The sequence below is a fragment of the Ambystoma mexicanum genome, chromosome 1p (assembly GCF_040938575.1).
Source record: "Ambystoma mexicanum isolate Mex_15411 chromosome 1p, UKY_AmexF1_1, whole genome shotgun sequence".
NCBI classification, from domain to species: Eukaryota; Metazoa; Chordata; class Amphibia; order Caudata; family Ambystomatidae; genus Ambystoma; species Ambystoma mexicanum.
In genome coordinates this window covers 628,575,514-628,602,706 of record NC_090921.1, presented here as the reverse complement: position 1 = coordinate 628,602,706, position 27,193 = coordinate 628,575,514, and the positions used below count along the sequence as shown (strand labels likewise).

The 27,193-nt window shown below is 46.1% G+C and overlaps 1 protein-coding gene across 1 annotated transcript in view; it reads right to left on the bottom strand.

The window, feature by feature from the left end:
• Window positions 1–7,871: 7,871 nt before the first annotated feature.
• LOC138577383 (mast cell protease 1A-like) overlaps window positions 7,872–27,193 on the bottom strand; it is an 85,549-nt gene continuing 66,227 nt past the window's right edge. The window contains exon 5 of the mRNA XM_069649623.1: window positions 7,872–10,838. Within this exon, the coding sequence (XP_069505724.1) occupies window positions 10,695–10,838 (144 nt within the window). The 3' untranslated portion in view covers window positions 7,872–10,694. The remainder of the gene's footprint in view (window positions 10,839–27,193) is intronic.

Here is a 27,193-nt window from a genome sequence, read left to right as displayed (position 1 = left end):
TTGATGGATCTGTGGTACCGGTCTCCGCTTTGGTACAAACACTGGGAGGCCACCTCAATGCCACTCTCTCCATGACCCAACAAGTAAATGCCATCTCCTCTGCAGCAGCATACTCAACTAAACTGCTCAATGCAGCCAGGCTGTTCTTATACAGAGACAATTGCCTAACTATCTCCCGGGCAGTGATTGGATCCAGGCTCGATTACTGCAATGTCCTCTTTGCCGGCACATCCACTCACAACTTAAAAAGACTTCAAACCATCCAGAACAATGCCTTATGTGCTGCCCTCAATATCCCACATTCTGAACACATCTTAGCCACCCGAAGAGTTGCCCACTGGTTAGCCATCAAGGATAGAATCCTATTCAAGACTCTCTCAATCACCCGCAAGTGCATCTCCAATGCAGCCCCCCCTTACCTAGTTGAGAACATGAATAAAGTACACTCCAGTAGACCTACCAGAGCCCAACATTCCCACAGACTGGTCCAACCTAAGTTCAAACGAACAGAAACAGGAGGGTCCACTTTCCCAGTGCTGGTTGCCAAACACTGGAACTCACTCCCACCTGCCATCAGAGTGGAAGAATCATACTGGGTATTCCATCCTGGTCATTCACATAATTTTACATAATAGTCCTCTACTGCAGCCTGCCGGCACTTATAATATGTATGTGCTGCTTTGTCTGGCTCAAACCTGTGAATCTGACTCTGGCGATCTGCAGTTGTGTTACCATGCCTGTAACTTTATCTCTGCAACCATGCCTATGTCTTAATCCTGTCACCACATAACTGACTGAAATGCCTGTAACTCTGTATCTGCACCTATGCCTATGCCCAACCTGGGCCCATGTAACTGGTAAAAGCACCCTGATGCCCACAGGTTTGTGTGTGCTATACAAATGTCAAAAATAAAGAAATAAAAAAAAATCATCTTATTCTACCAGTGCGTCCTCATGTTGTCTCTTCATGATGTCACTTTGGCCTTGCTTCTGTTCACAAGACATCTTCATGTAGTGGTTCCTGCAGGCCTATGTCTCTAGTATCGATTCAGAGATACATTCCACATGGTTGTCTGAGCGGAAAATGGCTCACAAACACTCTCTGCAGTATTGGCATTACAGCAGGTGTCAGACACGGCATGACTTTGGTCTTCTCATATGGCGGAGGAGAGGGGTGGAGCTTGCTGATGACATAGAAAGCTCCTCCTCCACATTTGTATGGGATACATTACTCACCGTAATCGTATTTCGGATGCTTGTATCTGCTTAGATTCACATGCTGTGCATAGGCCGACATCTAGTGGCAGCTGCAGAGTATTACAGTTTGTTTTTTGAAACTCGAAAATGAGCGTCAACATAGGGTGTGCCAGTAATACTATCCCTAATGTGACGTCCACTGTACCCATGATCCCTCACGCGTGTAGGACCCTCAGATTGTATTTTTTCTGACATGAGGTAGCATGAGGAGTAGCGTGAGTACAGATTTTCCAAACAGATAGATAGATAGATAGATAGATAGATAGATAGATAGATAGATAGATAGATAGATAGATAGATAAGACTACAAGCCTCCATGCGCCTTCTCTCAGAGGGGAGGAAGGGCGGGCGCATGTGAATCTAAGCAGATACAGGCATCTGAAATAAGATTACGGTGAGTAATGTATCCCTTCTGAGGCTTGTGGAATCTGCTTAGATCACATGCTGTGCATAGATTAGCGAGCAGTGTTAGAAGAAGGAGTTGGGATGTGAGAAGGGTCATGAGCAAACAGGTGTCTTAGAACCGCTTGTCCTACTTGAGTATCCATCTTGGAATGAGTGTCAATGCAGTAGTGCTGAGTAAAAGTGTGAATAGAGCTCCATGTAGCTGCTTTGCAAATGGTGTCAAGGGGTACATTTGCAATGAAAGCCAGAGTGGCCCCAGTGCCTCTTGTAGAGAGGGCTCTTGGCGTAAAAGACAGAGTTTTTTCAGAAAGGGAGTAACATAGCTGGATACAATTGACTATCCACTTCGAGATGGCACCTTTAGAGATGCAATCTCTCTCTCTGCCTGTAGCTACGGAGACAAACAGTTGGTCTGTTTTTCTTAGCGGCCTGGTCTTGTCTTCATAGTAGAGGACCGCTCATCGCACATCTAGAGTGTGTCGTTTCACCTCAGCAGAGCTTTTGGGTTCTTGGAAGAAGGCCGGAAGCTCAATGGACTGGTTAACGTGGAATTCTGAAATTAACTTAGGTGAGAACCTAGGGTGTGTTCGTAGAACCAGGTTATCCTTATGAACAGTAAAGAAAGGATCCTGCACTGACAGAGCCTGAATTTCACTGACCCTTCTTATGGATGTAATGGCTACTAAGAAGGCAGTTTTATAGGTCAGGTGTTTCAGACTGGCTTTATGCATGGGTTCAAAGGGTGGGCCGATGAGCTTAGCAAGCACCACATTAAGGTCCCATCCTGGTGGTGGGTTTGAAATTGGAAGGTGGAGTCTCTTTACCCCTTCCATGAAGGCTTTAACCACTGGTACTTTCCACCATGAAACCTTGTTATGGGAGGTGGTGTAGGCTGACAGCGCCGCCAGGTGTACCTTGAGTGAATTAAATACCAATCCTGCATCTAGCAGGTGGAGCATGTGGGTGACAATATTGGAAGGAGTGCAATGAACCGGGTTGATTTGCTTATTCTGGCACCAGATAACAAATCTTTTCCATTTATCAAAGTAACAGTGCCTCGTGTTTGGTTTCCTAGATTCCTTTAGGATGTCCATGCACCTCTGTGGTAGGTTGAGATGTCCAAACTCTATGACTTCAGGAGCCATGCTGCCAGGTTGATTGAGCTGTGTTGAGGATGCACTGTTTGACCTTGGTGCTGGGATAGTAGGTTGTGCTAGCACGGGAGTCTGACTGGTTTGCACACTGCTAGTCTGCGTAGGTGTGGGAACCATGGTTGCCTCGCCCACATGGGAGCAACTAGGATGAGCATCATCGATTCCCTGTGCATCTTGTTGACAACCTTCCTCATGAGAGGGGTTGGTGGAAAAGCGTAGGCAAACATCCCTGACCAGTTCATCCACAGGGCGTTCCCCTTGGAGTCTGGCTGGGGGAACCTGGATGCGAATCCTGGGCATTGCCTGTTTTCGCTTGCAGCGAATAGGTCTGTAGTGGGGAAACCCTACTTGAGAAGATCTCTTCTACGACTTCTCTGTGTAAACACCATTCGTGTTCTTCTGGGAGGGGATCTCTGCTTAAAGCATCTGCTAGTGAATTGATATCCCCTGGAACATGTTGAGATGACAGGTAAATGTTCCGTCTGAGTGCCCATGTCCAAATTCTCTGGGCAAGCCTGGACAGATTTGGCGAATGAGTCCCTCCCTGTTTGTTTATGTAAAACATCGCTTTCGTACTGTCTGTTAAGACCTGTACTGACAGGTTCAACAGATGGGGTTTGAACGCTCAAAGCGCTCTGAAGACTGCCAGAAGTTCTAGCAGATTGATGTGATTTTTGGCCACTGTGTGAGACCAGAGACCCTGAGCTGTGTGGTGAAGGAGGTGAGCTCCCCACCCCGGCAGGGACGCGTGTGAAGTGACTACAGCTTGAATTTCCAGATCGTAAAAGGGTTTCCCCTTTGACAGGTTCTCTCTTGTCCACAAGTGAAGACTGTGTACAAGTGTTGCCGAAACGACCACTCGATCGTCCCACTGACCACGTGCCTGAGACCACTATTTCGCCAACCATTCTTGCATGGGTCGCATGCGCAGGCACGCATGGGGGACCAGGTAAATACATGACGCCATCATGCCTAGCAAACGCATTGCTTTGGGCACCTTTAACTGGCGACTAGACTGATATTGAGGAATTTGCAGTAGTAAATTCTGAATTCTTTCCTCTGATGGAAAGGCCAACCCCTCTTGAGTGTTTAGGACAGCTCCTAGGAACTGTTTGGAGGTGCTTGGCACCAGCCTTGATTTTTGCTCGTTGATAGAGAAATCCAATTCGAAGAGGAGGTTGATCGTTCTTTGGGTGTTGGATCTGCAAATTGCTGGGGTTTTCCCCGTGATGAGCCAGTCGTCCAGGTAAGGGTACACTGGGATTGCCTCCCTGCGTAGGTGTGCAGCCGCCACCGCCAGTACTTTGGTGAATACCCTTGGAGCCGAGGCTATACCGAAGGGCAGCACCTTGAACTGGTAGTGCTGACTGTCCACCTTGAAGCGCAAGAATCTTCTGTGCGCTGGGAACATGGAAATATGAAAATAAGCATCTTTCATGTCCAATGTTGCCATGTAGTCTCCTCTTTTTAGGAGTGGGATTACCTCTTGAAGAGTAGTCATGCGAAATGTTTGGGGTTTGCAGGACGTAAGTCTAATACTGTGCGCATTCTTAAATCGTTTTTGGCACAAGGAAGTAAGTTGAATAAATACCCTTGCTTACCTGGTTGCCCGGGACGAGTTCTATCGCGTCCTTTGTGAGAAGATTGACAATTTCCTCGAGGAGGATCTTTTGGTGGTTGAGGGAATGTATCTTTTGACGTGGAGGGTGGTTGCGGGGGCGCTCCAGTAGCTCGATGCAGTATCCTGCGGACACTGTGGACAGCACCCATCTGTCCGATGTGATCCCTTCCCATGCTTGGGTGAACTTGGAAATGCGCCCCCCTACTGAGGATGCGTGGGAAGGGACCCTGAGCGGAATGTGACTGCTTTGCGGGAGGCGTACCGCCTCTGCCTGGGCTGCCTCTCCCTCTACCACGGCTCCTCTTATTACCTCTGCCGTAACTTTGGATAGTCTGTTGGTTGCCACCCCATGATGTACCCTGTCCCGGTGTGTATTTGGAGCCCCTTTGGGAATTTTGGCTGCGTGAGCGACGAAAATTACTATTCCCTCTTTGATTCGTGGGCTTATTAGTCAATTTTCCCAGGGATTTAAGGGTATCGTACTAGTCTTTGGCAGTTTTGAGTGCGTCCTCTACTGCTTTACCAAACAAGACATTCGGTTCCACCGGCATGTCGATAAGGGTAGCTTGGGTCTCGGGTTTAAACCCTGACTGTCTAAGCCAAGCGTGCCTCTTAATGATGGTGCTCTCTGCTATGAGCCAGCATGCATTATCTGCGGCATCAAAGCTTGTTTTTAGGCTGCATCCAGACACGGCTCTACCCTCCGACGCGATCTGGCTAACTGGCCCTTTAGTGGTTCCGGTGGGGAGTCAATGAGAGCAGCTACCTGCTCCCACTGGTGACAATTATAACTCGCCAGCAGATGGTGGTATTGGCGATTCTTGCCTGGTAAGCGGAAGTGGAGGCAACTTTCCTTCCTAACCCGTAAATTCTTTTGCTCTCCTTGTCTGGGGGAGCCTCATATGATGACAGAGGTGTTTCCGCTCTTTTTCTGGTGTTAGTGATTACCAAGGAGTCGGGCTTAAATTGACCCCTTATGTAAAGTGGGTCGGACTGGGCAGCCCTGAACATCTTCTCAATTCGGGGGTTTACAGCCCTGGTGAGATTAGGGGTGCGAAGGGAAGGATCAATTCTGCGTTGTATGGACTTGAGAATTGGAATGGCTTGAGCAATGGGTTTTTTGTCTGAAAGTACGGCGTCGCTGCCATCTCTGAAGGCACCCACCGCTTCCATGGCCTTGAGCTGCCTGCCGTGGTGGGCCCAACGTTTAGTGGAGCGGTCCTTTAGTGTTTTTGATTTAAACAGGCTACACGCTCTGCAGTTAGCCTCAGGGTGGTCCCTAGGCAAACAGAGATTACAGGTGACGTGTTTGTCAACCCAAGGGTACTTGCGGTTGCACTTGGGGCAAAATTTAAATGGAGTACTCTCCATATGTCACCTTAAGGTAGCGGGCTAATGTAAGTAGGAAATAATAATAAGTGTGAGCATGTTTCCACCCCCCACTCTCCCTACTTGCAGGGCCGAGGCCAGAGGCCTTCCAAGGCCGGGCCGAGGCCAGAGGCCTTCTGAGGCCCAAAGACTGTTGTGCAGTCTCGACGGTTGTTTGTTCTTCGGACCGGCGTCGATCTTCGTATCTCGACGTGGGAGTAAAAGAACGGGGAAATGATATGATTTTTTTGCAAAATGGCTGAAAGCCAGGGAACTCCGCAACAATGCTTCTGACAAGTATGGTGGAAAAAACAATCTGAGGGTCCTACACGTGTGATGAATCATGGGTACAGTGGACGTCATATTAGGGATAGTATTACTGGCACGCCCTATGTCGACGCCCATTTTCGAGTTTCGAAAAACAAACTGTAATACTCCGCAGCTTCCACTAGATGTCGGCCTATGCACAGTATGTGATCTAAGCAGATTCCACAAGCCTCAGATATATTCAGATATATATATATATATATATATATATATATATATATATATATATATATATATGTATGTATAAGTTTGGCATTGCACGCCTGTTTTTGTTTCATGGTTATTCAGAAGCTGAGGAATACCCATTTCAGGATGGCATGACTGGTCCCATTCTGGCTGAGGAGGTTTTCAATTTCTCTGGACCTTTTGCGAGAGACCCAACAAAGGTTTCCCAAATTGCCACGCCAGAAGTTCTCCAGACCTCACTTCAAACCATTCACTAGATCACAGGACTAAGAGAATGGGGCCAGGTTTTGTTATTGGTTCCTTGTTAAGGCTACTAACCCAATCACAACATCTTCAGACAATGTGCATTTTTGTATTGATCTTCTGGCTATAGAAGGGATTCAGTTTGAAACATAGAGACCTTATTAAAATTCGAGGATCATACGGTTTCCATATTGAACCCCAGTTAGTAGACAACAACACTGATTACTTCCTCTGTATCACCAACCTATAAAGCCCTCTCCTATTATGGGGCTTGTTTATCACAAGCTCCTTGAACCCATAGATATATCTGATAGCAAGCTGGTGACTTGAAAGTTGGCCTCCTTGGTCCCTTTAACATTGGCCGGAATGTAGACATTAGGCATTTTTGAGGACTCACCCGTGCTTCCCAAAGTCCTTTCTGAATTTCATGTTCATCAGGACATCTGTCTTTGACCATTGTTCCTGATCCGCTATGGATGCAGGGCACTTAAGGTTTGCTAGGTAGATCAACGTCTTTGAGATTTTCTTCTCAGGCTTTTTGTTTCCCTCCAAGGTCCCAAGTCTTACAAAAGACCCCTAGGTACATGGGTGGCTTCCTGGTTTCATGAATACTACAAGGTCCGCAGTCATTCTACCCCTGATGTCAGACATGCGCATATGGTGAGGGCAAAGACAGCCTCTGTGGTCCTTGTAAGAATGTTCTGTTAGGTGATATATGCAAACTGGCAACCTGGGCTACTAACCATGCATTCTTAAGGCACCACTCTCTAGACATTAGTTTAAGAACAGATGCTGAATTTGGTCAACCAGTACTTGAGAACATATTTTGGCAAATAATGTGATTTACATTCATCACTGGCACATTGAAAATCTTGCTGTTGAGTCTAGGGAACATGTACCAGGACATGGAGGAAGTATACGTTACTCACCTAGTCCATGTACTTTTTTCCCATATTGACGATTCATCTCCATTCTCTAAAAGATTAAATATCTTATTTATTTATTATATTTGTTATACGCCCAGACCCTGAGGTATCATGGCGTAGTTACAGACAGTTTGGTTATTACAATTTTAACAATAAAACACAACACAAAGAGACAAGGCAGGCCCATAGCCGCGCACGTGCGCGGGCGCGTGTGTGTGCATGCGCGTGTGTGTATGTGCGCATGCTTAATATGTTTCTCTGGTCTCTACTCAGGGGAGTCCAGAATCCATGCAGTATAAGAAAAGAGGGACTATGGACTGCAACGTTGCATACTTACACTACACACAGAGAGACACATACGTAGAGTAAGAATCATGACTCAAGTTAATGTGAAATGCTTTATTAAGCATTGATCTAAAATCAGCATTTGCAGAGCATGCATGCAGTGTAGGGTACCAGTGAATAACACGTGGCACATGGATGGGGCTAAACTTGTGTGAGCACACATGAGAACAATTTAAAAGCCATTTAGAAACCGGCCACATGACTTGCGTAATGATGGAGAAATCCCCCTAAGTGATCTGGGGACATTTCTGAGAACTCCAGGGTTTCAGATGAAATGAACATAGACAAAGCCAATAGATTTGACCTTTTAGGGCAGATGTGTTGCATCTCCTGCAAATACAGTGTCGTGGCCTGAAAAAAGCACCCTAGCCCTGCCCTGTTCTGAGACCAAGAACAGTTCTCCTGGTGCTTCTCAATGGTGGTACATGGCAGGAGCCCCTCTACTGTAGCATGTGGACCCATCACATCTCGGCTGCTGTGACCCGCAACAACCCCTAGAGGGCACCAGAGAACGTTCTACCCAGAGACACCCCCATCTTTTACCACAGAACCCTTTACTAGTTCAGTTCTGCCCACACACAACTCTGACTATACAGTCCAGCCTGATCCTTAAGCACCCGTGACCTTCCAGGATTGAGTGTATGAAGCTAAACCAGAGCATATGCATTGTGAAGTGCAGCATCCTAAATGTCACTACTGTGTGCCCAACGACTCTGCCAATGCGCCTCAATCCTGAAATTCAGCCGCCCCTTCTCCCCCGATACTGTACTATTGATCCACAAATCGGGATCATTGAGGACTACGATCAAAAAAATCACGTGTAATACTTCCAGGCATTTATTTTACATTACTCTTCATTTTTATATCTGTATGGTGGACAGGGGGCACAGATCCATCTCTCCCTTCCTCTCCGCCATACAAATGTGGTAGCATTTATGCCTGCATTTAATGTTCATGCTGGTGTAAATGTTGTGGATTGCTTTGGAATCTGCCTGCTTTTTACACCAGCAAAAAATAAACAGGCGGATTCCAAAGGGATTATAATTATTCTTTTACAATGCGCTTAATACCAGCATGTGGTTTTTAAGCGCGGGATCGCAGCATTGCCTTGCTTCCAAGACGCCCCTGAGCTATGCTTCCTCCCCGTTGTGAACGCTGCTTGCCATGCCTAAATGGCAGGCGGAACAACCAGCAACGCCACCACTAGTGGCAGAAGAGCGCTAATCAAGAGCACTCACATTACATAACATTATATTTACGCAATTTGCACCAGAAAGTTCGAAAATGAGCCCTGAAGGTGATTTATTTTTTGCTTTACAACTCCCTTTTGCACTCTAAAGTGCAAGTGTTGAAAGTTACGGGTAGGGGACCTGTTTGCACGTAAGTGCCAGCCTAACAGTTCCCCTCTGCATAATTTACAGGGACTAGGAAAATGAGCCCCTTAGAGTTTGTTCAATGCCCTTGAATTCTGGCCTACAACACCACCTGCTATTCCAATATTTGGACTCTCAGGCAGCTCCTCTCCTGAACATGGATCCTAGCCCACAGCGCCCTCTGCATTTGTATTACTGCCACACACATTCAGCCCAGCAGCTGTACCTCTGTGCTCTTGCCTCCCCCAGGCTTGTTCCCAGGACTGGAAACCAAGAGAAGTTGGACTAAGGCAGGCTTACTTGGATGTGCAGTTACTGGGGCTGACCATTTAAATGCCATGTTTGGAAGTGTGAACGCTGTCCCTTTAAGAGCCCCTGCTAGCCTCTATAGACTTCGAACGCTCTTCGACCAAGTATGGATGTGCTGCCAAAGCCCCTTTAAGAGCACCAATAGGCCTGCACAGAAATCAGAGGCACTTCCATCTTACAAGCCTCTGCACCAACTTCAGAAGCACTCCTCCTATCAATTAAAGGGCGACTGCTGCAAAAGAGGGCCCTCTTTTGGCAGATTTATTTGGCGAGACAGAACAGGCACATCTTGGGTGTGCAAAGGTAATGTAAACTAAGGTGTAGCTGTGCTACGTAGAATGTACCCAATGTGTAGCATAGACCGTGTAATCTGAAGCTAGGTCTGTGGCCTGAGATATGGTATAGAGAAAGTTACACGAGGCATGGCACAAGGCGTGACAGTGGAAAGTGGTATGGAGAATATGAAATGAGGTCATTTATTTAGATATTTACTTGTTTGGCGATTTGTATAGCGCCCCAAGCCCGATGGCTTCTACGCACTTTTCTTGACAGACAACAAACAGTACGAGTTGCCTTAGTTTGATGTGGAAAGTGACCTGGGATACATATATGGGATGTGACCTGAGGCGTGCATAGCTCCGAAACAGGGTTAGTGGAATGTGCCTGATGTCTGGCATGGGGAATTTCAAGCTAAGCACGCTACCAGGACTAGTACGTGGAACGTGTGCACAGAGTGTGAACTAAGATCAGGATGTGTAATGCCATCTGAGGCAGAGAATGTCACCTGAATCCGGCACAATTCATGTGACCTGAGGCATGGGATGTGTTTAGCACCGGTCCCGCTCAGAACTTTGATAATGGACTTCTGTTGGCATTTTACAAGCAACTAACACCCCATAACATCCTGTTGTCCGCTCTTTCATGCCCCCTCCTCTTTCGTGTACACTTGACCTTTCTTCTATTCACCCTGGGCACTTCTAGTCAGCGTCAAGTGCAAGGAAGTGCAAGTGGAGCAACCGACGTCACATAACATCACATAACGACTAGCAGGGGCTATTGTCAACTAGTACATAGTATAGGCGGGGAATGTGAAATGAGGCAGGGCACGTGACTGCGCGTGTGGAGAGAAAAAGCAAAGCGGCCGTGGTCTCCAGAGTGTAGGAGCCAGCGCAGAGGCAGCTCAGTCGGCGCTTTTCAGGGTACTCTGGATCCATTCTATGTATTTGGCGATGCGGGTGTAAATCCCGGGAGGTGACTTCTCAGTCCCAACGCTAACGATACCTTCAGCCACGCCGTCGCACACCAGGGCACCTCCGGAGTCATACTGAAAAATAAAGCGTGTTAGACCTTTTATACAGAACTTGTTTCCACAAGACTGCGAACATTGTGATTGTGATGGCCCCATCCCTCCAAAGTGCACGCTCCAGTGTCTCATTCATATATACAGCACTTGATAGGCTCGCTTACAGGCTGTGACAAGCATGGCCTTTCCATGTCTCTCAGCTGTACAGAGTGAGGGACGGCCACAGTCTGTACAGGTGAGTAAAAGAGCCAGGACGGTCACAAATTCATGCATGTTGGGCTAATTTACTCAGTTGCAGTGACCGTTCCTGGCCTGCACCATTCACTGTCTTTGGCGAAGGGGTTGGGGCAAACTTGCACAATAGCGCAGCAGGCTGAAAAACGATCATTTGAAGGGTTGCTGGTGCGAGTGGTTATGATTGATTCAACACGATCCACCAATCACTCTTCACCGTCCCTAAGCAGTACAGCCTTATGGCTGGATTATACCACTGATATGATATGATACGTTATTTATAATGCGCTTAATACCCAGAGGTTTCTAAGCATGCACCCGGGGATCGAACCTGTGGTTCTCTGTGTCGTCTTGCTTCCAAAGTGAGCACGTTGCTCCTGAGCTAGCCTCCCGAGACTCTCAACAATAAAGAGGTGTTTTGTAATGTCATGTACAGTGCTATTAAATACAAGCAACGTTAGCCATTTTGGTGGCTCCTTGGCAGAAGGTTCTGGAAGAAAGGGGAGGGGGAGGAGTTGGTTGGAGGAGGATATGCAAGATGCGAAACCACAAGTGTTAATGAAGACACATTTGGAGAAGCTGTTCACTGTCCGGTGATGTGTTTCTTGGTGATTTGTGCTGATGGCTCTTGTGGCAAGTGTATCAGCCAGATGTGTATGTATCCTGCTCAGTTTGCTACTGACAAGGGCTCTGTCCCCACAGCAAGGATGGCTGGATGAGTGCTGCTCGAGGGCTGTGTGTGATAAGCTGGTGGATGTGGGGAAGGGGTTGGATGCTGTTAGTGTGAGCAGGGCAGGCAATACTGGTGGGTGTCGTCCGAATATGTCGAAAACAAATGCTGAATGAGCGTTTACTGTGCATTCCGTTGGATCGAAAATATCCAATCCTAAAATAACCAACAAGGGGAGCGGGGGTTGCGGTGTTGTCCATCGCTCCCCTTGTACGGTAGAATGGGTTCCGGGACTGCGGGGGTGTCCCCCACTTCCAAGAGAAGGATTGCTGTGCCGGCATGCAAGAAAGTGAAGAAATAAAAGGACCATGCGACAGAAGCCCCTAGCCACTTTTGGGATGGGAGACTTACGTCGCAGTGACACTGGAAAGACGCGGATCGGCTCGGAGGAGGAGACAAAGGTAAGTAGGGAGCGGGGGTCGCAGGTAGGGGTTACGCGGCACAGTGAGATCCATGGGCTCACTGCGCGGCGCCGTTTTCAGATTCGACATTTCTAGATGTGGTAAAATGGGGCGTGCCATGATCACATAGATCCATACTGGTAGGCGTTCACCTGCAGTGCTCCAGAGACTAGTGGATGCTTGTACTGTGAGGTGGACAATAGACTGGGAAGAAGGCAAGTGAAGGGTGTAATCAAGAAGCCATAATATGAAGAAACGATCGATCATACAGCACTATATATAACTCATTAATCAATCAAGGAGCAATATAACCTGTGGTGCTGATTTGACAAACTATTGGTGGCACTGAGTACCACATTGCAGAAGGGTCGGGATTTGACACATATGTAATTTGCAAATGAATATTAACACAACATACCAAATCAGAAGAATATCATGGGATCTCCCTTACCATTTCCTGCCAGCGTGGTTATACTGTGGGTCTGATGTGGTCATTGGTTGGCTGCGCCAGTTGCTAGTGCATAGTGTGTGTGTGTGTGTGTGTGTGTCTGGCTGTGTTATTTCAGGTTTTAAAAAGCAATGCGGGTCCATTGGCATTAAACTGCTAAAAGGAAAGTGGAATGCATCAGATAAAACTTAATTCATCAATTGCTAGCCAAGGAATAGATGAAACAGATGAGTTCTTAATTGTATTTTAAACAGAATAAAATCTGGTTAAGGCCTCAACTGGAGTGCTTATTCCATATATTAGCACCTTGAACCAACATGGTTCTGGAAACCACTGATTTCAAGTTCAATCTGTACCTTTCATGAAGATGGTCCTCAGAGCATCTCAAAGTTCGTCCAAACTTCTAGATTGCAAGTTGGCAGGAGAGTGCTGATGGAGGCCATTGTGTAATGTGGTGGTCACTTTAAAGAGAAAACGCGCTTGAACTGGAAGCCGCCAGATTGTTCATAGTGCCCTGGTCACGTGAGAGAAAGGAGCAAGAATAGCAACAGTTCTGGCAGTGTGGTTTGGAGGACTTGCCGTTTCCTCATTGGCTTCTGATTTTTTTAAACATTATATTAAATTGATGTAGTTTCATTTGCAAAACATTTCATTTATGCTTTAGGGTATCTAAATTGGACAATCCAGTCTTCAGAGATAAAAATAAAATAATATTACACAAAACCAATAATATATCATATGGTCGTGGTTCAGTCATTTTAAATGTCTTCTTAAGGAATCCTTTCATGCAATATTTGGTTGTCCCATGACCTTTTTCTCTGGGTCAAGTGTTGCAATTATATTATTCCAGAACTGGATGATTGTAATAATTAAGTTTTTGTTTTTTTCCAGAAAGTACTGGCTTCTGATTACATTCCAAGGACACTGCATAGTCAAGATGACGCAGATGTGACTCAGAACGGTAGGGCCTCAGCTTTTTGTAGAGATGGATATAGTAATTGTTTGACCTTGTGATATATGTGTCCTAAGTGAGCGTATCTAAGGTAGGGTTGAAAAACACTCCCAGGGCTTTCCCGGAGTGAGATTAGGAACTATGGCATGGCCGGTTGCGAACGTGGAGAGATGTTACTTGTACTTTTTAAGTCTTATTTGAATGTCAACAATTTCTATCCATCCATCATTTTTATAACAGTGAAGATGACAGTGAGTGTGGAGCTCTTGTAAAGTGTAAAGTATAATTGAGTGTCATCGGGGTAGCACTGGTGTACTACATCTAAGGTGGCCAACAGTCCTTGGAGCGGTTTTAAGTAATTGCAGGAGAGAGAGGGCGGACACTCCACAGGTTGTTTGCAGTGTTGAGGTTTCAGATGGCTGGACTATTTAATGACAGGCAAGAATAACATTTGGTAAGAGAGATGTGAACTAGTCTATAGCAGAATCTGACACATTGGCCACCGACTTCAATACTTCCAGATTGATTTAGTGTTGCAGGGTCTTAAAAGGCACAGATAAGAGCAACATAACCAGAAGAGAATCTTGACGATTAGGCTTTCCCTAAAATCATTTAAAGCCAGATTGATGACTGAATAAATCTGAAGACTGTATTGTCTCCCAGTCAATTTTAATATTCAAGAATAATCTGTATTTGCAGTGTGATCACCCCATCTGAATTTGATGTCAAGAAGAAGCGTTGGCGATAGGTGTAGATTTCAATAGTCTGTCAAGGTCTGATGTCTATGCTATTAATGATGGGATTATTATTAAGAGAACCAGGCATAAATGACCTTGAAGAAGAGATCTGTTAATGAAGCCTACCAGAAAGGAAAGGACCTAATTTAGGCGATCCTTCAGAACATGCGAGGGACATGTGTCACTGGGACAGGACTTAGGTTTCATTGTTTCAATAATAGATCTCACTTCTTTTACTAGAAATGGTTTGAACTCAAATTTGGGATCAACAGGGGACTCCATCATAGGATTTTCCTTGGGTGGAGACAGTGTATTCGAAATGGCAGACTCTGTGGTCTTAGCCTTAGTTGTGCTGATTTTGGCATATAATGTATTCTGGACCAGCTGTACGCCTGCCAGATCAATATGTTTATTGGAATTATTTGAAGGCTTATTCTCCAGGTGCTTTCTTTGAAGAAGATTTGTTTCAAGGAATTTGTGGCTTGTTTCATAACACTAGAGACAAAGGATGTATTTTTCGATGCAATATTTGCCAGTTTATATTCTTTTGTAACATTCATAAATTATACTTATTTTTCAGAGTGTTTCTGACTTTTTGGCCAATTTGTCAGTTTTCCAAAGTCTTATTGAGGTGATTCTCAAGTCAGGAGTATACTAGATTTGAATAGGTGTACTGTAAGCTTCTTTTATTTATTATTTTTTATTTTACATTTATAAAGCGCACATGCAGCCCAGGGGCATCAAGGCGCTGTTACAGAAAGTGGAAGCTTAGTTGCAAGGAACATACAGAGCATTGTTACAGATTAATACAGGACAAACCTCTTGGCTGAGACAAACAACCAGGTTTTGAGTGCTTTGCGAAATGCAAGGTATGAGGGTTCTGCTCTGAGGGTAAGTGGCAGAGAGTTCCATTGCCTAGCAGCATTGAATGGGAAACTCGCTCCGCCTGCTCTGGCTCGTTTGACTCTGGGGACTTCGAGTCGGTTGGAGTGGGGTGTTCTGGTAGGTCTGGAAGTGCAGGTCCTACTCAGTCTCTGAGAGAGGTTTGGTGGGGCTGCGTGGTTCATACATTTGTAGGTGATAGCAAATGTTTTGAACAGGATGCATTCTTTAATGGGGAGCCAAGGTGCCTGCTTCCTTGTGGAGGAAATGTGTTCCCTTTTAGGGGTGCCTATGGCTGCTCAGAGAGCATTATTCTGAATGGTTTGGAGTTTCTTTAGTTTTTTTCCTGATGTGCCGGCGAAGACAACATTGCAGTAGTCCAGTCTTAACCCAATCATATCTCTTGCAATAGAAAGGCTGTTTCCAGTGGTCAGAAAGGGTCTGGCTGTGTTTAGCAATTTTGTGTGGACATGGAGAGGGAGGTGTCTAAGTAGACTCCTAGGGTTTTCACACACTGTGAGACTGGGATTTGGATGTCTGAGTATTGGTTGTTGCGTTTAGGGTTTCCTTAGGTCCTACCAGTAGCAGTTCAGTGTTATCCCCATTGAGGCAGAGCCAGTTTGCTGCCATCCAAGCCTGGATGGTGGAATAGGCAAAGTTGAGGAACGTGGCATCTGCCTCATAGTTACCAGATAGGGGGGAGAGGCCTTGGGTATCATCAGCATAGTTGGTGTATGCTATGCCGAGTGAGTCCAGAATGTCGTACAGTAGTCTGGTAAAGATGTTATAGAACATGGCAGAGATGCAGGATGCATGCGGAACACCGCACTGAATGGTGGCTGGGGCGGCACATGAGTGGTCAGAGAACACTCTCATAGCTCTGCCTTGGAGGAATGAGGTGATCCAGGCTGTCACGTTCGGGGAGAAATTAGCTGAGGAGAAGAGATGGTGGCAGAGAATGTTGTGATCCACAAGGTCAAAAGCCGCCGATATGTCTAGGAGGAGGAGTAGAGCAGGTTTACCTTCATCCTTGATGTCGTCCATCTGTTTTTTTAAATCGAGCAGGGCTGATTCCGTGCCATGACCATGGCAGAAGCCAGACTGTCTCAGGCCTAGGATTCGAGGAATTGTTGGACCTGTAGGTAGGCTGCTTTGTCTAAGAGTTTTAGTAGGAATGGGACTGTGGTTATAGGTCTGTAGTTATTGGGGGAGGAAGCGTTGTTTGAGGTTTTTTCAGAAGTGGGCGTTCCCATGCTTCCTTGAGGCTGGAGGGGACGAGCCCTGAGGAGAAGGAGGCATTTATGAAGGCAGTACAGAATGGTGCAAGGGTGCCTGTACAGTCCTTGATGAGTGTGGCAGGGCAAATATCACCATGGCAGTTAGAGGTTATGATGTTTTTTATAAGAGCGAGAACTTCAGGTTCTGTGGCATCTTTGAATGTGAAGAGTGGAGTGTTGTGTGTGTTGTGACTAGAAGTGCTTGTGGAGGACTGGTGAGGTGGGTTCAGTGTAAGCTGGTTGGTCTAGATCTTGTTATGTAGAAGGTCGAGTTTACTGAGGATGGCGGATTATATATCAGAGCACCAAGCTACATCCTTGGTCAGGGCCTGTGGGGGGGAGTGGGAGTTTCAAGTTCCCTGAAAATTGCAAAGATCTCTTTCACTGTCATGATTCCTGCCCCTCATATCCCCAGCCCTCCAAGATGTCAGGCTGGAGCTAGGCCACGATCACCTACATGGCCCTCAAGGGCCTCTCCATCCCTCCAAAGACCCACTTGGAGTCAGACTTGGCGCTTGTGGCACCAGACTCACTCACTCCCATAGGATAACATTGGGGATTGGAATTGTAGTGCATTGATGGGGACAAGACAAGATTTGGGTGTGGTTCAGCCCAGAGGCACCTGGGATACCCAGAGACTATTTAAGCCACGCCCAGGCTAAGAAACATGCTTTCTGTTTTCTGCACCTGCAGCGTGACACTCACCGTGTTCGGATCGGTCTCCAGCAGGCCTGCATCTTTCTTCTGCGCTCATCTCCTGCAAGAACAAGAACACCGTTAGGAACAGCCTTACCTTGCGGCGCTTCTGCCCATCATTCATCGCTCCTTCTGTTCTGCGGGCATCTTCGGCGGTGTCATTCCCATCCGGCACGTCGCCTCCTAAGGAAAAGGGAAAAGAACAGAAAAAAGGCATTAGTAAGCATTCTGCAAATCTTCGCTTATTTTTAAATACTGTACGAGCTTCAAACGCTTACCTGAATCCCAGCCGCTCTGGGGGAACTCTGTCTCTGGAACTTCTCATCCATCTGCAAGAGAGAAAAGACACTCCAGGTTAGCGTGGAAACATCTAGAGGTGCCGCATGCCGCGCTTACTCACCGCATTTGTTCTTCATAACCGGCATCCACGCTGAAAACGTCGCGGCACATAAAAGACGCAGGAAAGAAACCCAGTTCAATACAAATACGAAAGGGGTGCATCGCGCATTGCGCTCTCACTCAACTTCAGCGCTACTCATCTCAGCAGCACGCCGCCATCCCCGGACGCCGGCCATCATCTAAGAAAGGAAAGGAACGAAGTTAGAGAACTGTTCAAAAGACTCATTATACTTACCTGTCGGACTCTTGCCAGTGAAGTAACTAGGCAGCAATGAGCCCGCATCAATCAACGCGCCTCTGTGCTGAAAGCAGGACGGAGAGCACACTATCCAAGAAAACATGGTGAGCTGTGGATCAAAGGGAAGGGTTGGACCCCGGGGAAGAAGGGGTTCAAGCATACAGAGACAATAGGGAGTTAAACTCTACCAATCCTGTGTTTCAGGCCCAGTCTCCAGTCGAATAGCCTCCAGGGAAGGGTTTGAGGCCGTAAAAAAAGTCACAACAGGCTGAGCGACATCCCCGTGGATACCAGGTGAGCGTTACAGAACACAAAGTCTCACATCAAAATCCACCTGGGCGTCATGGAAACATCAGAAACCAACTAGCTAGCCCACATGTTGGGGCAGCTATGTTCCGAAGTACATGCGGCGAGGCAGGAGACCAACACCCTGAGGAGAGAGATGATAGTAGCCAAAGAACGCACTGATGATTTAAGCCGGCAACTTCTCCAGTCACAAGCAGGGCATGCACCATTGCCGGGAAGCGTGTCCTCGATGCCAGCACCATCAGCCAATCCCATTCAGATAACCCTTCCTGGGGCAGTTCTCTTGGCCCTGCCCGAACGATTTACGGGGGATCCCAAGAGGTTTGCCACGTTCATGAACCAGTGCCACCTGCACTTCCTTTGTAGGCCAGGAGCCTTGCCGAATGACCAATCACGGGTCGCTTTTGTGCTATCCTACCTGAGTGGTAGCGCCATGGACTGGTCTGTACCCTTTGTGGCCCAAAACAATCCTTTGCTGCATGACTTCAGGGGCTTTCAGCAGGAGATTGAAAAGCTGTTCGCCCGTCGTACTATGGGCAGGCATTAGACAACGAACTTCTGTCCCTACGCCAAGGGAATCAAGACCTATTAACATACATAGCCACGTTCAATAGACTCGTAGTTGAAGCAGAATGGCCAGTGGAGAAGAGAACCACGTTATTTCATCAGGGGTTGTGGGAGGAGCTCAAGGATGTTCTCGCACAAGTAGTGAACCCCCCGAAAGACTGCTCAGAATTCATTGACCTTGCTGTTCAGCTGGATCATAGGTTGCAGGACCAAAGAGCAGATCGAACCAAACTGGACCCTTGCCCTATGTATGTGCGTTCAAAGGATAATACTGCCCGAACAACGGAAGGTTCAGGAGAACCAATGCAATTCGGGCGGGTCAGATCCTCCTTGACTAAAGCGGAAAGGGATAATTGGAGACAGCAGCAGATATGTCTGTACTGTGGACGGTCAGGTCATTTCCTTAAAGAGTGCCCTGTGAAGCCACCGAGGAGGACGGCAGGGGCCATGGACAAGGAAGATACCATCAAGGAATTGGAAAGCTCCCCAGCCCGGCAAGTGTAGGGGTCCACTTGTCGAGCAAAGAAAGTGAACTACAGACCTCCCATTTTGCACTATCTGTGGTCTTGATCAATCACCAACAACCATCTCGGATGCACGCAGTAAGAGCGTACATAGACAGTGGAGCAGTTGGGAATTACATTGACCAGGATATTGCGGCAAAGATGGGGCTTCCGTTACGCCCTAAATCAACCACCGACACTGTTACCACTGTCGACGGCACAGAAATAGCTTCTGGTCCAGTATCCCAATGCACTGCAGCTTTAACCCTTCTGTGCCAGGATGGACACCAAGAATCTATCGTTTTCGACCTCATTAAGGCACCACAGTTCCGGTTGATTTTGGGAATGCCATGGTTGGTAGCTCACAATCCTCGAATCGATTGGCGAGCAAAAGAATTGGCCATTCCCGACACTTGCGCCCACACATGTTATCGCCAAGAGAAACAACCAATAGACACCAGAACCTCCATGCTTGCGACTGTGGCAATCGGCACCCTACCAAGTGAATACCAGGACTTTCAAGATGTCTTTCAGAAAGAACAGGCTAATGCCCTGCCACCGCATAGACCATACGATTGCCAAATCGACCTGATACCCGGCGCACAAATCCCTTGTGGGTGAATTTACGCACTCACGGAACCAGAAAACCAGCACCTGAAGGCCTATCTTGACCAATACCTGGCCAACGGGTTCATCCGTCCCTCGAAGTCTCCAGCAGCCAGTCCTCTATTCTTCGTACCGAAAAAGGAGGGGGACTTGAGAACGTGCATCGACTATCTTGCACTGAACCAGATTACTGTAAAAAACCGCTACCCCCTGCCACTGATCCCTGAATTGCTTGATCAAGTCAAAGATGCCCAAATCTACACAAAACTGGACCTGAGGGGGGCATATCACCTTGTTCGCGCCAAACAGGGGGACGAATGGAAAACCGCTTTTCGCACCAAATACGGCTTGTACGAATATCAAGTAATGCCCTTTGGCCTTTGCAACGCGCTTGCTGCATTTCAATACTTCATGAACGATGTCCTACGGGAATTGATTGATGTCTGTGCTCTAGTGTACATCGACGATATCCTAGTATATTCCGCATCAAAGCATGACCACGTTAAATACGTCCGATCCGTATTGGAGAAACTTCGTCAACACCAGCTCTACGCCAAGCTCGAAAAGTGCTCATTCCAAGTTTCCGAGGTGGAATTCCTGGGCTTTATTCTCAGCCCGAATGGAATCCAAATGGATGTACACAAGGTAGATGCTATCATGAACTGGCCATCCCCAAATTCATTCAAGGGGGTTCAAAGTATGCTGGGTTTTGCAAACTTCTACCGCCGGTTCATCCCAGGATTTTCGCAAATCGTGCATCCCATCACGTCATTACAAAGGAAAAGCAACAAAAGGTTCCAGTGGACAACAGAAGCCGAAGAAGCTTTCCAGGAACTCAAAGCAAGATTCACATCTGCCCCAATCTTAAGCCACCCTCGCCCTGATCTCCCATACCTGGTGGATACGGACACCTCGAGCATGGCTATGGGAGCCGTCCTCTCACAAAAGGACCTCGAAACGGGCCAGTTACACCCTTTTGCCTTCTGGTTGCGTAAATTCACACCCCCTGAACTCAATTACGCTATCACAGACAAAGAACTCCTGGCCATTAAGTCAGCCTTTAAGGCATGGCGGCACTACCTCTTGGGCGCCAGACACACAATCACCATAATATCTGACCACCGGAACCTCCAGTACCTAAAAACGGCAAAGGCCCAATCCTCACAACAACTACGTTGGGCTTTTTTTTTTTCTGAATATGACTACGTGATTACATTTCGACCAGGGGTGAAAAACGGGAAGGCTGATGCCCTTTCCCGTATGGGGGTGGAAGGGCAAGGGTATCAGACCCCTGACCCAATAGCAATCATCCCGAGTGACAAGCTCTTAGGAATCACAGCAACCATAACTCAGAAAGAATTACATGAAGAAATCCAAAACCTGATGAATCTGGAGCAATTACAAGCGTGGAGTGCACAAGGAGAACATTACATGATAAAAGATCAGTTGCCCTACTTCAGGAATCGTTTTATCTTACCAAACCAAGAACTACGAGAACAAGTCATGTCCGGTTATCATGATTCCTTGATCGAGGGCCACCCCGGAATCGCTAAAACCCTAGCCAAGGTAAAATGAAATTATTGGTGGCCCACGTGGCGTAAAGACATTATCCAATTCATCTTATCTTGTGGAGTGTGTGCTCAAAACAAGTCATCCAAGCATAAACCGGCTGGGCTATTACAACCATTGGAAATCCCACCAGCACCCTGGCACACGTTGTCCCTCAATTTTATTACTGACTTACCACCCAGTCAAGGGTTTAACACTATTCCTGTGGTTGTGGACCTATTTTCAAAAATGGCACATTTCATTCCTCTTAAGGGGCTCCCAAATGCTTCCACTCTGGCAAAGGTATTTCTTGAAGGCATCGTACGGCTCCATGGGTTTCCTTCAGTTTTGGTCTCAGGCTGAGGTACTCAATTCGTATCTAACTTCTGGAGAAAATGCTGCTCTATGGCCCATTCGACATCCGGCTATCCACCAGTCACCATCCCCAAATGGATGGTCAAACTGAGAGGACAAATCAGACGCTCGAGCAGTATCTGCGTTGCATGTTACACCAAGCTGAAGGAAGCTGGTTCGACCTATTATGGATAGCTGAATATGCTTATAATAATTCCCTACACACCAGCACTGGGCAGACACCCTTTTATACCATGTATGGCAGGCACCCACATACTTCTGAGTTGGACGTTCCTACAACCCTGGAAATGCCAGCAGTCAAAACCTTGCACACGACCATTTCTCAAACCTTTAAAAGGGCAGCTGAACACCTACTTCAAGCTAAGAATAGCCAAAAAGAAGTTTGCTGATCAACACTGAGCAAAGGCCCCCAACTACTAAGTGGGAGACAAAGTCTGGCTGGCGTCTAAACACGTGTCCATTAAAGGAACCCAAACTTTCCGTCCAAGATACCAGTTTGTCCATTCACCGTCACCTCCGTGATAAATCCTGTGGCGGTCAGACTAGCTTTCCCGTCAAACATGCAGATTCAACCTGTGTTCCATGTGTCTCTCTTTAAACTTATTCAACCTGGGACCCAGGTAGCAACGCCACCGCAGCCAGTAGTAGTCGCCGGGGAGCCAGAATTCGAAGTCAAGGACATCCTAGATTCAAAGTACGTCAGATCCAAATTATACTACTTAGTAGACTGGAAGGGGTATGGTCCACAAGACAGGACATGGGAGCCTTGTGAGTACATCCATGCACCTCGCTTGCTTAGACGATTTCATCAAAACCATCCAACCAAACCAGGTCCAGACAGAAGAGTCACCTTTAGAGGGGCCTTGGGGCGGAGTGCTGTCATGATTCCTGCCCCTCATGTCCCCAGCCCTCCAAGATGTCAGGCTGGAGCCAGGCCACGATCACCTACATGGCCCTCAAGGGTCTCTCCATCCCTCCAAAGACCCACTTGGAGTCAGACTTGGCGCTTGTGGCACCAGACTCACTCATTCCCATAGGATAACATTGGGGATTGGACTTGTAGTGCATTGATGGGGACAAGATGGATGCCCCCACATATTTCGGTTCCCAGAACTGCATGTGCAGTCTAGTCTTTTGGGTGTGGTTCAGCCCAGAGACACCTGGGATACCCAGAGACTTTTTAAGCCAAACCCAGGCTGAGAAACATGCTTTTGTGTTTTCTGCACCTGCAGCGTGACACTCACCGTGTTCGGATCGGTCTCCAGTAGGCCTGCATCTTTCTTCTGCGCTCAGCTCCTGCAAAAACAAGAACACCGTTAGGAACAGCCTTACCTTGTGGCGCTTCTGCCCGTCATTCATCGCTCCTTCTGTTCTGCGGGCATCTTCGGCGGTGTCATTCCCATCCCGGCACGCCGCTTCCTAAGGAAAAGGGAAAAGAACAGAAAAAATGCATTAGTAAGCATTCTGCAAATTTTCGCTTATTTTTAAATACTGTACGAGCTTCAAACGCTTACCTGAATCCCAGCCAATCTGGGGGAACTCTGTCTCCGGAACCTCTCATCCATCTGCAAGAGGGAAAAGACACTCCAGGTTAGCGTGGAAACATCTAGAGGTTCCGCATACCGCGCTTACTCACCGCATTTGTTCTTCATAACCAGCATCCACTCAGAAAACGTTGCGGCACCTAAAAGACACAGGCAAAGAACTCAGTTCAATACAAATACAAAAGGGGTGCATCGCGCATCGTGCTCTCACTCACCTTGAGCGCTACTCATCTCTGCAGCATGCCACCATCCCCGGACGCCGGCCATCATCTAAGGAAGGAAAGGAATGAAGTTAGAGAACTGTTCAAAAGACTCATTATACTTACCTGTTAGACTCTTGCCAGTGAAGTAACTAGGCAGTAACAAGCTTGCATCAATCAACGCGCCCCTGCGCTGAAAGCAGGATGGAGAGCACACTATCCAAGAAAACAAGGTGAGCTGTGGATCAAAGAGAAGGGTTGGACCCCGGGGAACAAGGGGTTCAAGCACACAGAGACAATAGGGAGTTAAACTCTACCAATCCTGTGTTTCAGGCCTAGTCTCCAGTCGAATGGCCTCCAGGGAAGGGTTTGAGGTCGTAAGAGGTCAGACCAGGCTGAGTGACGTCCCCGTGGATACCAGGTGAGCGTTACATTCACGTCCGATTTGGTGTTGGCAATCCTGGTGTTAAAGGATGTAGCTTTAGCCTGGATGATTGCTTTTTTTATAATGCTAGGAAATTTTGTTAAACTCAATTTTGGAGGAGTCTTGGCGTTTGGTTTGCCAGATGGAGAGGGCAGTCTGTTTTTTTGAGCTGGGTTCTAGTAGCTCGGGGGTGAACCAGGCATTCATGTGCTTTTTTTATTTTTTTAATTTTTTATTGGCATTTCATTGTTAGCATATTACAAACGTTTTTGTCATTACAGCATCAAGTATACACATTCCAAAAAAACACACACAACATTTAGAAGTACATAATAATAAGATTACAGTTCATTTGTTAAAGCTTCATGAGTCTGTTAAGAACTAATTGCTTTGTTGTGCTCCATTTGGTGAGGCCAGCGACTGTTGATTATTATTTTTCTTTGATAAGTTCTTAAGTTTCTTGCAGATTACCAGTATTAATTTGACAGGGCTATTGTGAGTCGCAATCGTGGACCTTTTAGTAGCTCCAGCCACCAGTCTTCAGCTGTCCGAAAGGTGTTGTACATTATGAACTCTGTCATTAATCAAGATATGATATTTCATTTCGATTGCTGCAATGTAATACCAGATGTTTCATTGTTTCTGCGGTGTCCTCTAGGAGACACAATCTATAGTTTGGTTTCTTAGTAGCTCGTTTTGCTAGTATTTCACCAGTGGGAAACATATTTAGCCTAAACCTCAAATATTGGTCTCTAAACAAGGCATTTGGAAAAATGTCCAAATATCGAGGAATAGCATGCAGAACTCTTGTCGCTTCCTGGAATGGCCTTCCATATAGCTTAAGCTTCTGCCTGTCTTTTTGTGTGATGATCCAGTCAATCCTGTAGAGCTTGCGCTTGATCTTGTCTGGATTCTCTATCAAGGTCTGGTCAGATTCATCTAGATCGGCTATTATCGCCATACAAATACTCCTCCATTCTTGTAAAGTCTTTTTTAGATTTTTCATAAGCACTTCATTTAGTACCTCAAAATCAGAATTCCTTGGTGGATCTAGACATTTGCGATAGAGCGCCAGTGACTTCCAAGTTAAAATAGCCTTCAAGGACGTCAGTCCCAGTTCCATGCGCACAGCTTGAATCAGCGTACCCAAAGCTAGTCTCAGAACTTTTTTCCAAAAGAGGCCTTCGATCACATTCCAACTTTCAGATTTGAATGTAAAGATGGTTTCGGAAACCATAGCTAAGTATCAGAATCACTTTCAATCTATAAAACTCTAATAGTGGTGTTATTGAAAACTCACCATAGCTTTTCAAAAGGATTCTTCCATGATGTGCCAAGATGATAATTTTAGCTTTTAAGGCTTCCAATCTTGGTTTATCAACTTTGCTGTCGTTTAGGCAGACTCCCAGATCAGTAAATGCTCTAACTTGCAATATTTTTTCACCATTTATATGCCATACATTCACTTTTATACCTTTGAGCTGGTTTTTCGTCTCACCGAAAGCCAAAACTCTAGATTTTATAGGATTGATTTTCAGACCATTCAATTGAACATAGGCTTGCAGGTCATTTAGTTGGCGCCGAAGTCCCACCGGTGTCTGGTCCAATAGGATCACGTTATCAGCATATATCAGACGTGCTATTTGGGTTTCGCCAATTTTTGGTGGAAAGCTTCACGTGTTTGTGAATGCTTGCTCGATATCAGAGGTGAAAAGATTGAAGTGTTCCGCTGCTAATCTACAGCCTTGTTTGAGTCCTTTATTCATTCCGATGGATTTGGTAAGTAAGCCTCGGCGACACAAACGGATCTGATTTGTGGTGTTTGTATACAGCTTTTGAATTACTTGGCATTTGCATTCGGGCATCCCCACTGTTTTAATTTTTGCCAACGTTTGGATCTGTTGACTGAATCAAAAGCTTCACTAAGATCGATAAAAGCCGCAAAGATGTTTTTATCTTTGCATCGTTCGGTTTGTGACTTTAAGATGTTAATTATGAATAGGTTTAGTGACGTACCAATACCTTTAACAAAGCCACTTTGCCAGCGATCGCGATGGCTGGTTTCTATGCTCCATTTGCCTAGTTGTTTCATGACAAAGGAGGCATATACTTTACCAATTAAATCGAGTAAGGTAATTTGCCTGTAGTTCGAAGGTTTGGATCTTAAGCCTTTTTTGAAAATCGGTATTATAATTGCTGATTTCCAAGATGTTGGTACTTCTTTGTTTTTGATTACCTGTGCAAATCAGCGTTATGATCACGGCCCATTGCTCTAGATGTTGTTTCAAATGAGCATTTGTGAGGCCGTCAGGGCTCGGGGCTCTGGAACTGTTTAATTATTTTAGTTCTTCTCTTAGGGAATCCACATCAATTTCAAATATGTCCCAGCTTGCTTGAGGTTCATTCTGCTCTACTTTCTCAATCAAATTTACATCAAAGAACTTTAGGAAGTGTTTGGTCCACTCTTACGGTGTGATTGAGGTTGGTATTAGAGCCTATTGAGATGTATCCAAGATGTTGATCAGCGACCCAATTTCAGCAACATTTTTGGTTTTGATATGATGGAGCATTTGTTGAGCATCTCGTCGGATGGTGGATTGATGATGCGTTTTTCGCCAATTACGATATCTTTGTTTTAGTTTCTTAACTTGAATTTGATATGTAACTGGTTTTTCAAAATTCAATATGCGCAACTCTTTGTTCATTTGTTTTTTCACCACTGCCACTGCGGGATCAAAACAATGCTGGTGCACCATTCTTGCTTTTAGTAAGCTACGATCTTTAATTTCAAACAATTGCAGGAGTACTCCAAATTCTATACGATTTTTAGGTGTATTCAAAGAAGTTGAGTCAATCTGTGCTTGGAGATTGATGTGTAGTTGTCGCAGCTTTGATACCGTTGTTCGTAACCGATTACATCCAGGCATCACTTCAATCTGTGCATTGTATAGATCAATTCTAGACTCTGGTCGACAATGCCAAGTCAGCTCCAATAGATTGTGGTCACTTTCTATTTTTGTATTACCTCACAAATGTTACATTCTCTGAGACACATATATAGTCCAAGATTTGCTCACTTTTTGCTCCCCTCCAGGTTGCTTCTCCTGGTTTATCGCCAGCTGTATTGTCAGTCAAGATACAGATCTTTCTTTGTGTCATCCCTCTTCTCCAATGTATGCCTCTCTTTCTAGCTGGGGTTATGTTAACTGGATCGTCATCCGTTTCATAGCCTTCTTTGTTCGAACAGATGGCATTTAAATCACCACATATCAAAATATGTGGGTATTCTAAGGGTTCTCCAAACTTATC